The sequence below is a fragment of the Mauremys mutica genome, chromosome 3 (assembly GCF_020497125.1).
Source record: "Mauremys mutica isolate MM-2020 ecotype Southern chromosome 3, ASM2049712v1, whole genome shotgun sequence".
In the NCBI taxonomy this organism is placed as follows: domain Eukaryota; kingdom Metazoa; phylum Chordata; order Testudines; family Geoemydidae; genus Mauremys; species Mauremys mutica.
The window spans coordinates 149,574,693-149,587,001 of record NC_059074.1 but is presented as its reverse complement, the minus strand read 5'-3'; the positions used below and the strand labels follow the sequence as shown (position 1 = coordinate 149,587,001).

Genomic DNA, 12,309 nt, shown 5'->3' with positions numbered 1-12,309 from the left:
AATCTTTCTTTAAGAGTGTTGTTACCTTGTGCTTGAATATTTTCTGACCCGCAGCTGATTTTCTAGCAAACTGCACATACTGTATGGACATATTATAGTTTGGTATCTGTGTGTCATGAACTGCCGTTAATGTATTCAAGAAGGGGATATGTTCTTGTAAAGTGGATAATTATTAAGTATTTTCTCTGCTCCCTGTGAGTACACAGTTATTTACTATACTTAGAACATGCTGTTCAGGGAACAAAAATCCTTCCCTAGAAAGCTGACAGATTAACAGTATAGACCCATAGAATTATAGGGCTGCTCGGGATCTTGAGAGGTTACCTAATCCAGCCCCCATGCACTGAGGTAGAACCAAGTATATCTAGAACATCGCTGACAGTTTTGTCTAGCCAGTTCCTAAAAACCACCCTTGGAAATCTAGTCCAGGGCTTAACTATCTTTATAGTTGGAAAACTTTTTCTAATATCTAACCTAAATCTCACTTGCTGCAGATTAAGCCCATTACTTATCCTACCCTTGGTGGACACAGAGAGCAATTAATCACCATTCCCTTTATAACAGCCCTTAACATATTTGAAGACTGTTATCTAGTCTCCCACCAGTCATCTCCTCTCAAGACTAAACATGCCCAGTTTTTTAATCTGAGCAGCAGCAATGTAAAATACTGACTTAAATGCAGTACAAATAATCACAGGGGTAGCATATGACACTTTTAGCTGTTTTGAAAAAAAGTATTGTTACCTCTTTTGGCCTGAATGGTAGCCAATATTTGGGGCCTTGCACGTTTGTTCCATTAGGGGGAGAAATTGATAATACAAGTCAGTTATTTCTTTGGTGGAATCCTGTTTATTTACTAAGAGTGTACCCAAATCTTGTTTTCCTGAACACAGTAGAAACAAACAGCATGCAGCCTCCCTTCTCAGAAATTCCGAAGCCTGCCTTTCCAGCAAGTTCCATGCCCAAGGAGATTTTTGTCTCTGCTCCCTCTCAAGGCTCACAACTGCTTCTTTCATTGTGTGCTGGTATTTTTTCTCCTGTCCTTTTACTTCTCTCACACACATCTTGCCAAATAACCCCCTAGCCTCTACAATTGAAATCAGGAAACCCTTTAGTAGGTTTAGTTTCTGATCAGACCATAACATAGGACCCATTGCCTTGAGTGGCAGCTTCTGCTGTTTCCAGCTATGTCACTACATAAATGGGCTTAATTGCTCTTTTTATGGATCCTGACAGAAGGGTGCTTAGCATATCTTATCAGCTTTAACCAGGTCTGTGATTGTCTGTAGATCAAAAACCTGTTTGGTGGCAGCCATTAACACCTTCCAGCATAACTATATTTACAATATATATTTCTTGAGCTAGAGGACAAGGTATAGCAGCCCGATGCCATTTGCTGAGGGCATGTCTACACTTGCAGATGTAGAGCGCTTTGAGTTAAACCAGCCTTTGTAGAGCTCAGGAGGGGAAAGCGCTCCAGTCTGTCCACACTGACAGCTTCAAGCGCACTGGCATGGCCACATTTGCGCTCTTGCAGCGGCATTGGGAGCGGTGCATTATGGGCAGCTATCCCAGCATGCAAGTTACTGCAATGTGCTTTTCAAATGCGGGGAGGCGGGTGGAGTGTGACAGGGAGTGTGTTGTGTGTATGTACGGGGAGAGAGAGTGGGTTTTGGGGGGGCTGAGAGCATGTCGGCATGCTGTCTTGTAAGTTCAGACAGCAGCAGACTTCCCCTCATCCCGCCCCCTCTCTCACTCACAGCATTCCACACTAATGGTTGCTTTGTCTCGGGGCAGATAAGCAGCTGGCTGTCAGAAATGGAGCCTTCAAAGGGCCTATCCGTATTCATGCTGCGATTCAAAACAAAGACAAGAGTGGCCACTTGACTTAAGGGGATTATGGGACGTTTCCAGAGGCTGATCAGAGCGCAGTAATGCAACACCCCATTCACACTGACGTTGCGGCGCTCCAGCAGGGGCGCAGCAAACATTATTCCACTCACTGAGGTGGAGTACCAGCAGCGCTGTAGCTGCGGAGTCAGAGTGCTCTATGTGCCTTGCCAGTGTGGACGGGTAGTGAGCTAGTGCGCCCTTTATTGTGCTGTAACTCGCAAGTGTAGCCAAGCCCTAAGACACCCAGTAGTGAATGTTGCATATACCTGTATGAGAATATTAGGGATACTGAATGTGATAGGCAACACGGTTACTCTATGCCCAAGGCTAGGAAAGAGGACACTTGGATTCTAGGCAAGGCTTTGACCAGGCTGCAGGTGCGGTGTTCTCTGTTCCTAGCAAGCGTGGGGCCTGCCTAGTGCCCAGCAGGGGAAAGAAGCTGCGGCCCCGCATCTGCCGGGGATAGAGAACTCCAGGGCTGCAGGCTGCGGGTGCCAGTGTTTTCGGTCCCTGGCAGGCGCGGGGCCGCGGCTTAAGCCGGAGAGAAGCCGCGGCCCCACGCCTGCCGGGGACAGAGAACTCCGAGGCTGCAGGCTGCGGGCGCTGGTGTTCTCTGTCCTCGCGGCTTCTCTCTGGCTTCTCTCTGCGCTGCCCAGAACTGCTGCCAAAAAAAAAAAAAACCCAGCTCCGACTCTGCTGTCCCAAGAATGGACGGCATGCCGCCCCGTAGCATGTGCTGCCCCAGGTACGTGCTTGCTCCACTGGTGCCTGGAGTTGGCCCTGTATGTGAGTATTCTTCCGCTGCACTGATACTGCTGTTTTCTTGTGTTTTGCGATTTATTATTTTTTTAACATCTTGCTCTAAAATGAGTGATTCAAATAAAAGACAGCATACGTATTATTTCAACGCAGAGTGGTAAGAATCCTATTGTTTTATTAAAAATAAAGGGAAATGTGTTTGCTTATTGTGCGGGGGTGCTGTTGCAGTGCTGAAAAAACATAATGTCGAATGTCGTTTCCAAACTAATCACGGCTCTTTTGACATTAGCCATCCACTTAAATCTGAGTTGAGAAAGAAGAAAATTAATCAATTCAAATCAAACCTATCTGCCCAGCAATCTGTTTTCACTAGACAAGTGGTAAAGTCTAAAGGTGCTACTATTGCTTCCTTTAAAACTGCTCATCTGCTCGCAAAGAAGAAAAAACCCTTTCAAGATGGTGAATTGTTGAAGGAAGCATTTTTGACTGGTGCTGATTGCCTGTTTCAAGAATTTCCTAACAAGGATGAGATTTTGTCGGCAGTTATCAGACAACACAGTTATGAGGAGGATACATGCAATTTCAAGCGACATGCAAACTCAGCTAAAGGATGACTTGGAAATATGTGACTGGTTTTCACTGCAATTCGATGAGTTGATAGATATATCGCATACAGCGCAGTTGGCAGTTATGGTGAGAATGGTATTTAGTGACTTCACCATAAAAGAAGAGTTACTAAAAGTATTGCCTATGAAAGGGCGAACAAAGAGGACATCTATAATTTATTCAAATCATATGCAACATCAATTAGTATGCCACTACACAAGCTGTCTGCGATCACCACTGATGGGGCACCAGCAATGATGGGCAGCGCCAATGGATTCATTGCACTCTGTAAGAAGAATGAATCCTTTCCAAACTTCATGTCTTATCATTGCATTATTCACCAAGAAGCTTTATGCATCAAAGTTCTTTCTTTTCAACATGTCATGAATGTCGTTATTAAAATAATTAACTCTATTCGAGCAAAACCTTTGCAACACCGACTTTTTAAGGCCCTGTTGGAAGATGTTGATGATAAATAATCTGATCTTATCTTGCACACAGAAGTACAATGGCTCAGCAAAGGTAAAGTTCTTGCATGTTTTTTAAGCCTAATTGAAGAGATCTAAGAATTTCTGAAGTCCACAAATCAGAACTTCAAGCAACTAGAAGACTCCAGCTGGTTAATGGACTTGGCTTTTCTTGCCGACATCACTGACAAATTGAACATTTTAAATCTTGAGCTTCAGGGAAAAGACAAACATGTGGCTCAAATGATAGGTTCTGTAAAATCATTCAAAGCAAAACTGATCTTGTGGATGTCACATATGAAGACGAAGTCTCTTGTACATTTCCCAAGTTTGAAGAAAATGGTATCTGACAGTGATTTTTAACCCATCACCATTTGTTATCCACATTCAAACACTTCTGGAACAATTTGAAAAGAGATTTCAGCAATTCACCATCATTGAGCCTGTAGTTGCCTTTCTTGTGAATCCTTTTACTTGCCAAATAGAGGAAACTTGGGGGAGGGATAGCTCAGTGGTTTGAGCATTGGCCTGCTAAACCCAGGGTTGTGAGTTCAATCCTTGAGGGGGCCACTTAAGGATCTGGGGCAAAAATCAGTACTTGGTCCTGCTAGTGAAGGCAGGGGGCTGGACTTGATGACCTTTCAAGGTCTCTTTCTGTTCTAAGAGATTGGTATATCTCTAATTATTATAAATGGCTACATCAATTGCAAGTCTCATTCAAGTAAGAACAGAAGATGTGGAATTGGAGATTTTGGACCTTCAAAATAATATTGTTCTAAAATCCTGCACAACAGATGAAAACTTTTGGAATCTGGTTGACCAAAAAGTTTCCTGCCTTAAAAAATGCATCATACAAAATAAAATCTTATTATTTTCCACTTATGTTCCACTTATCTATGCAAAGTTCTGTTTTCAACAGTGAACATCATAAAATCAAAATACAGATCTCGGCTTACAGATGCCCATCTTGGCAATTGCTTACGAACAGAAATATCATCCTACTCTCCCACCTATGAAAAATTGGCTGAAGAAATGCAGTGCCAAAAATCACACTGACTTTATTAGAAAAACCACATGAATTAATGATACCTATTTTCCATTAAGTGCTGATGAGTGCATATGATTAACTTGTGTTTAACTTTTTTTCATAATTGTTTGTTTATTGAAATCCAGATACGAGTAACAAATCAAAGAATATTTTTAATTCACCATAACTGGCTATCTATGTTAAAGTAAGAATAATAAATATATTTGGACCAGCAGTTCAACAATGTTTTACTTTTTTAAAATAAATAAGATGAAAACTGTTTATGATATTTATTTTGTAAAAACTCTTTATTTTTTTGTACAAGTAGATAAAAAAGAGCAAATTCACATGGTAAGGTGAAAGAGTAATTGCCGAATAATTTAATTAATACCTTTTACATGTAAAATTAGCTTTTTTATCTTATGGATTCATATATTATGTAATATTAAATATGATGTTTTTCATATTATTTAATGTACAAATACAAAATAAGCCTTGAAAAATTGTTGGCACCCACCACACTCTTCTGAAAACATGAATGTGCTACTGGCCACAAAAAGGTTGGGGACCACTGATCTAAATAAACACTACCTGGTTAAGTGAATAATAGGGGAAGCCTTGGGCTCCTGGGAATGTTGATATAAGAGAAACAAATGTTTAATGCCCCTGATATTGCAGGGAATGAGCTGGAAGGACCTTCAATTCACTCAGCATTTCTCTCTCAGCCCACAGGGCAAGATTTACTAACGAAAGCTAATGTAAAACTTTATTCTAATATGGAAAGCCACAGTAGCATCAGCAGTTTTACCCATGACTGATGTATTCCTGTGGTGTATGCAACTCTGCCTTCTGTAGTTAGACATTCTCCTTTCAGCCATCCCATATTCATCACAGCAAAGCACAGCTTCTCTACAGAAGTTTACCCTAGTAGCTTGCCTGGCATACGTTTGAAGGATTAGTACATGTGGCATGAAAAGTGGCCCTTGTGCCCAGTGTGCACTGGTGAATATTCATGCAAGTGTCTGGCAGGCTTTTGCTTTTTTTCTCTGAAAAGGCAGCTCTTGCAGAATAAATTCCAAACAGGGTGTATTTCTTTTCTCTCTTTGTTCTTCCCCAAAAAAAAAAAGTGTAGCAGGAAAGGCCAAACCCTTATTTTGCATCTTTCACAAATCCCAAAGGAGGAAGTGTCTATTTTTATCATTCATGTTAAGTCTCTTTGGGAGTGCTTTAAATTAATACACTGTTTGTTAATGATAACCCAAAGCCAGGTCCTCTTTCCAGCAGTTTAACCTGAGCCAAGTACTGCTGAGATAAGAGCAACTCATCTCCTCACAAAAAAAGAGCTCTGTCCACTTAGGGCTGGTCCACACTAAGAATCGGGGTCGAACTAGGGTACGCAAATTCAGCTACGTGAATAGCGTAGCTGAATTCGAAGTACCCTAGTTCAAACTACTCACCCGTCCAGACGCCGCGGAATCGAAGTCCACGGCTCCAAGGTCGACTCCGCCACCGCCTTTTGCAGTGGTGGAGTACCGGAGTTCGAACTATCGCTTCCGGAGTTCGAACTCCGAGAAGTCGAACTCACCGCGTCGACCCGGCTCGTAAGTGTAGACTAGCCCTTAGTCTTTTGCTCTGAATCCACACCACTTGTGTTTTAATTAGCGCATTTAGCAGTTAGAATAATTATAATTACCAGTGTGCTATTGGAAATATTTGAATTTTAAACTCCTGACTATAGCTTTGAAGACCTGGCACAAGGAAACTGCATTGAGTCCCCAATAATGAAAAAATTCCATTGAAAAACATAATTAGCCAATTTTTTTACAGACGTTTTAAAAGAAAACAATTTACATATGTTTTTGCATTTTTCCCCTCTTTATAATCCTTCAGAAGATTTAGCCTACAATTAGAAATTGTTAAATAGATTCAGTATCTGTTGTTTATAAGTACTCATCACATCTAGGATTCTACCCTTACATTGTCAGACTTTTAACAAGGAAGTCTGCTACAGTCTATCTTGCCTTGAGCAGGCAAACGACCTTAACAGCTGTAGAAAAGCAGGATGGGTGAGGATCTGAGGAAGCAGAATTTCTGATAGCTGAATCTTTCTTCTGACCAAGTCCTGAAAAGATGCCTCTGGGAATTTGACAGAATCAGCTCTGAATTTTTAATTTGCAGATAGACAGCACTAATGAGAACTAAAAGGCTTCTTTTGGAAACCTTTTATTTTAACTTCTTAAATTATTATTTATTAATAATATTAGCTGCCTGAGATTGAGTTGAGAGATTCTGAAGTCTCTTTTTAAAATCTGTTTGTCCAGCCTACCTGAGTCCAAATTTTCTGAGATTCAGAAATAAGAAATATAATGTTAAACCTAAAGTTTTACCAGGTTCTGATTTGCACAGGATCATGGAAGCACAAGGCCTTAGCACTATTCTTGGGTAAGGGATTGGACTCATATATTCCTAGTAAATTAATTCCTACAGCAAGTCAGGTTCAGCCATGGACAGCATTTTCCCATAAGGAAAAGGGCTCCACGTTCAGCTTCCAGATAGGTCATTTTCACCTCTCTAACAGCAGCATTGTTTAACTCTGAAGAGTGGAATAATTTTTGAACAATAAAATTTGTCACAGCAGAGGTAGCAGCTGAAAGCAAGAAAGATTGCCTCACTGGGGAGAAGTGAAATTACATGAGACTTAAGCATTCTGGTAAGAGATCCTTAAAGACACACAAGCTTGATAGTTTGCTACTAGAAAAGTGTTTAAATGTGACCAAGTTTATTTTCTTTTAGAATATAACTGGCTCAGCTTGGATGTTTCTTGATATTTTCAGTGACAGGCAACAATCCCTACCCACTGTAGTTTGAAAAGGGTTTGCTGTTCATAGTTGAGGAAAGAATCCTGACTAGCCCCTTTTGTTAATTGTGCTAACTAGATTTCACAGTTTTCTTTTTACTTGTATGTATAGCTCTACTTATAGTGATTTAGATGGTCAGTGTAGTTCTAGCTATTTTGATTGGTTAGTTGTGCTCTGATTATTGTGGTAGGAACAGGTCCCATTGGATTCCATAGCAAACAGCAGGTGCAATCAAAATATACCAAGTGTTCATTACAGTTAGGGCTTGTCTGCACTTACACCAGTGCAGCTGTGACACTGTAGTGCTTAGTGAAGACACTATCTGTGCCAACAGGAGAGCTTCCCCCTTCGGTATAGGTACCTCACCTCCCAGAGAGGCAGTAGCTATATTAACAGGAGAAGTGGTCCTGTCAACATAGCGCTGTCTACACCAGGGATTAGGTCAGTATAACTGTGTTGCTCAGGGGTATGGATTTTCCACATAGTTATACCGACATAAGTTCCTAGTGTGCACCAAGCCTTAGTGTTAGCAACATTTGCTGACAAGAATCTGCTAGCCAAATTATCACAAAGGCCGAAATATTTACACGAGTGTATTGCACAAATTTAGGCATGTTGCATAAACAATACAGAGCAGGCATTTTCTATAAGCTTTTAAAGGGCACCTAGTTCAGTGAATAAGCAAACGACTTCAATCTTTGTAACAGTTAATCTGATAGAAAATAAATCCCTTAAGGAAATGAATAGAAGATTTAAAAAAAACCAAACATTCAGCACAACGTAGTTTACCATAACATGCATTATGCAGGCGTTCCAATTAGAATGTTACAATTTAAAAACAGGCTGATGAGAGAGCAATTATTTTGAAGAAGGGGAAGTTCAGTTTGTTGAGTTTGTCTACAGTCACTCCTAATTCAAACAGCAAAGATAAGAGTTTTGAAAACATATTTGCTATTGAGTTTGTATCAAAATAACAGCAAAGAAAGCAATTAGTTGTAAACTGAACCCCCTGCTAATCAATGGTATGTAGCCAGCCCAGGCATTTATGTAAGATATAAACAAAATCACATCTGATAATCAATTTTTTAAAATGCTTCACTGCTTCTAAAGAAAAATATGTAATGAGATTGCCTTCCACCACCCACAAGCCTTTGGCCTGGTCTACACTTAAAATTTAGGTTGACATAGTTACAGTACTTGGGGTGTGAAAAAAAAGTACAGTTCGAGGGCCAGAGCTATGCCGATCTAACCCCCAGTGCAGATGCAGGTAGGTCAATAAAAGAATGCTTTCATCAACCTCAGTACCTTTGTTTGGGGAGGTGGTGTTCCTACTGCAATGGAACAACCCTTTCGATCACTGTAGTCTGCGTCCACACTACAGGATTATGTTAACATTGCTACAGCACCATAGCTATGGTATTCTAGTCCCTGTAGCATAGACTCAGCCTCAGAACTGGGAAAATTTTGTCTGGACTATCAGGGAAAAGAAAACCCTTGGCCCCTTCAGGGATTGCACACACACCCTCTGCTCCTTGGCTTGAAGAGGGAAGGAGGCGGAGCTCCGTGGCTCATTGGTTGGACAAGGGTTCAGTATAAGCCAGGGGTCGGCAACCTTTCAGGAGCGGTGTGCTGAGTCTTCGTTTATTCACTCTAATATAAGGTTTCGCGTGCCAGTAATACATTTTAATGTTTTTAGAAGGTCTCTTTCTATAAATCTATAATATATAACTAAACTATTGTTGTATGTAAAGTAAATAAGGTTTATAAAATGTTTAAGAAGCTTCATTTAAAATTAAGTTAAAATGCAGAGCCCCCCACACCGGCGGCCAGGACCCAGGCAGTGTGAGTGCCACTGAAAATCAGCTCGCGTGCCGCCTTGTGCCATAGGTTGTTACCCCTGGTATAAGCCTACTGACTCCCATGCACCCACAGGGAAAGTCTATAAACTTTTCATCCTGTCTGAGGGTACCATTCTGCAGTGGTGGTGGTGAGGGGGCTCCTGCTCCATGCACCTCTTTCCTCTCTCTTCCTCCCCCCCCCCCCCGGCATTATGGTAGGACTGTGCTTGTGAACCTTGTTGTGGACATCATGCTAGTTGCCTTTTTAGTGCTGGGAAAGAATTTATCTCACTGCCAGATTGGATTGAGATGGGTGTGGTTTCATCTTCCTGTCAGCAGCCCAGGGACTTAGTGGGTAGGTTAAATTGTAAAATTCATTTTTTTCATAGGTGCCCAGTGCAGGTAATTGTTGAGCAGGGGTTCAGTTATCTAATAAACCAGAACTAGAAGAGAAATAGTGGAAGCCGTATCTCATAAAGAAGGTGGGAAATGGGGATGGGGCTTCTAATGTTTGGTACAGTGAGGAGATGACCCTCTCTTTCCCACTCCTTTAAACCTTACATTGGGAGGGAAGGGCAGTGGAGTCCCAGAAATGGTGCCGAGAAAGGTTAACGGAAGCTGACAACAGCCCTACAGCAGATGGAACAGAGGAGTAGGGGCTGAAAGCCACCTCTCTCCAGGTGGCCCAGGTTACAATGGAAGGATGACCTGCACTGGACAAGCTTTTGCCGGATAGTTCCCAGATGTGTTTCACTTGATAGAGTTGGAGCTTAGTTAAACCATATTCCTGGTGCCTTGTTTTCCTGCAGTGTCCAGGACACCCAAGATAAGGCGAAGGGAGCTCCTTAACAATGCATTTAATGTGTTTCCTGAAGGACAGCACACTCATTAGGTAGCATGAGTAGAAGAAGGGATCCTTCTTAAGAGCTGACCTGACCTGACCTGAATAGGCCAGTTTTACTTTTTCTTTTTTTGCCAATTTGATCCAAGGCTTCTCATTTTATGAAGCATAGAGATGAGGAATTCCCATTTCATATGCAGGCCTTGAGTTCTCTGTTAGTGAGTAATCCTTGCGTGTTTGCCACAATAAGAGAATATGTGCAAGAGGACAGTATTCCACACCATCAGTGTCTGCTTTATTTTTCTTCTGGCCCTTGAGCTGTGCTTTCTTTACACAGCCACGTTATCCAAACAGATCTTCAAGCCAGTGATACACTGGCAGTTTCACTTGGCAATTGAAATAGAGTATATATAGATTTGTAAATAAATTAAAAATAAACTGGATAAATGTTGTAGAATGACTATAGGGAATATATTATAGATTTTTGTTGGCTTTAACATAAAGTAGTATGAATTGTTGGGACTTGGAGGAACACCCGAAATAATGTGTGAAAGAAAAAGGGTATCAACAGGGAACACTGAGCATTAGAGACACGTAGAACAAACAATTTAGCTAAATAAGGATTAAAGAGAAGATAGAAAAGACTGAAAAAAAAATGAGCAGCTTGGTTTAGTGGTAATTTTACTGATCACTTCTCTATTCTATTTCTCCCTGTCCAGGTTACTTCTCTGGGACTGTGATGATCGGAGCTATAGTTACTACATTGAGGTTTCCACTAATCAGCAGCAATGGACCATGGTGGCTGATCGAACAAAAGTTTCCTGCAAGTGAGTTTAATTTTTTCCACTTATTTGCCCAAGGGAGAAACTAAGCAAACTATTCTCCCATTGATCTGTGTGAGATTTACATGGTTACCTCTCACTAACACTGGTTGGAATTATACCATTATAACTTGCAAATAACTGAGACTAGACCCCTATAAAAGTGATTTTGGGGAGTGGAGACTTCAAGTGTAGCTCAAGAGTCATCCTTTCAAACCAAAACCAACTTTTGAGGATGCTGCCGATCAAGCCAGTTCCACATTTTTCCAGACTGGTTTTCCAGTGTAATATTTATTAACAAACAAAAACAATGTTTAGTTACAGTTAAGGTTGCAGTAGGACACACCCTATCTACCCAAAACCTTACAAGCATGGTGTCACAACCTGGCCCAGGCTACCTTTCTGGATGGACACGAGTCTGTTGTAATGGGTCCCAAATTCTGGGCCCTTATGTTTCTAAGAGCCCTTCATCAGGGTAATGACTGATCACTGTCCTAGCTCTGGGTCTCTCCAGCACACTCCCACATACAGACCCTGTGTCTGACAATACTCCCAAGCTCCCACTTCAGTAGATGCTTTCCCCATAGTCCTTCAGGCTGTGGGAGCTCTGATTTCTCAGTTAGCTCTTCAGGTACAGGAAAGCAAGGAACAAAGGCCTAGCAAAAGAATTTCTTAACCACTTGCTTCTTAATAAAGTACATGCTAGAGAGTTACAGATCTTTGAAAAACAACAAAATCCTGAGCACACTCCCCTAGCCTGACCTTACACCCTCCTATGAGTCTGAGGCTTGGTCTGCATCCTTAGGCTTGGCAGCTCTTTCTGCTCTCCTTAGCCCAGTGGTCTTGCCTGTCATGGTGGTCTGGCCTCTGGCTTAGAAAAACACCTTTTTAAAACAGCCTGTATCCTCCGTTTACCCATGTGCTTCTTCCTAGGAAAGTTTCAGGCTCCATGTCCCCCATCAGCTTCTGGGCTGAGAGTCATTCAGATTCAAGGGTCCTACCCATAGAAAACCCAGTAGGGAATAGTCATTCAATGTTGTTGGCCCTTGATTGTTCTGTCATAGCTTCTCAGACATAGGTCTCAAACCCCTGTGTGATAGGTCGCTTGGGGGCCAGACAGCCTAGCAAGTAGTGCCATTGGCCCTCCAGCCCCTTGCATCTCTTTCAGGATAGTAAAGGTTCCTGGTTCCTGACCTTAA

At 41.6% G+C, this 12,309-nt stretch overlaps 1 protein-coding gene across 2 annotated transcripts in view; it reads left to right on the top strand.

Annotated features, from left to right (window-relative positions):
* BTBD9 (BTB domain containing 9) overlaps positions 1–12,309 on the top strand; it is a 304,691-nt gene that overhangs the window by 206,573 nt on the left and 85,809 nt on the right. For both annotated transcript variants that reach the window (XM_045010651.1, XM_045010650.1), the window contains exon 9: positions 11,009–11,116. In XM_045010651.1, coding sequence (XP_044866586.1) covers positions 11,009–11,116 — 108 coding nt within the window. The remainder of the gene's footprint in view (positions 1–11,008; positions 11,117–12,309) is intronic.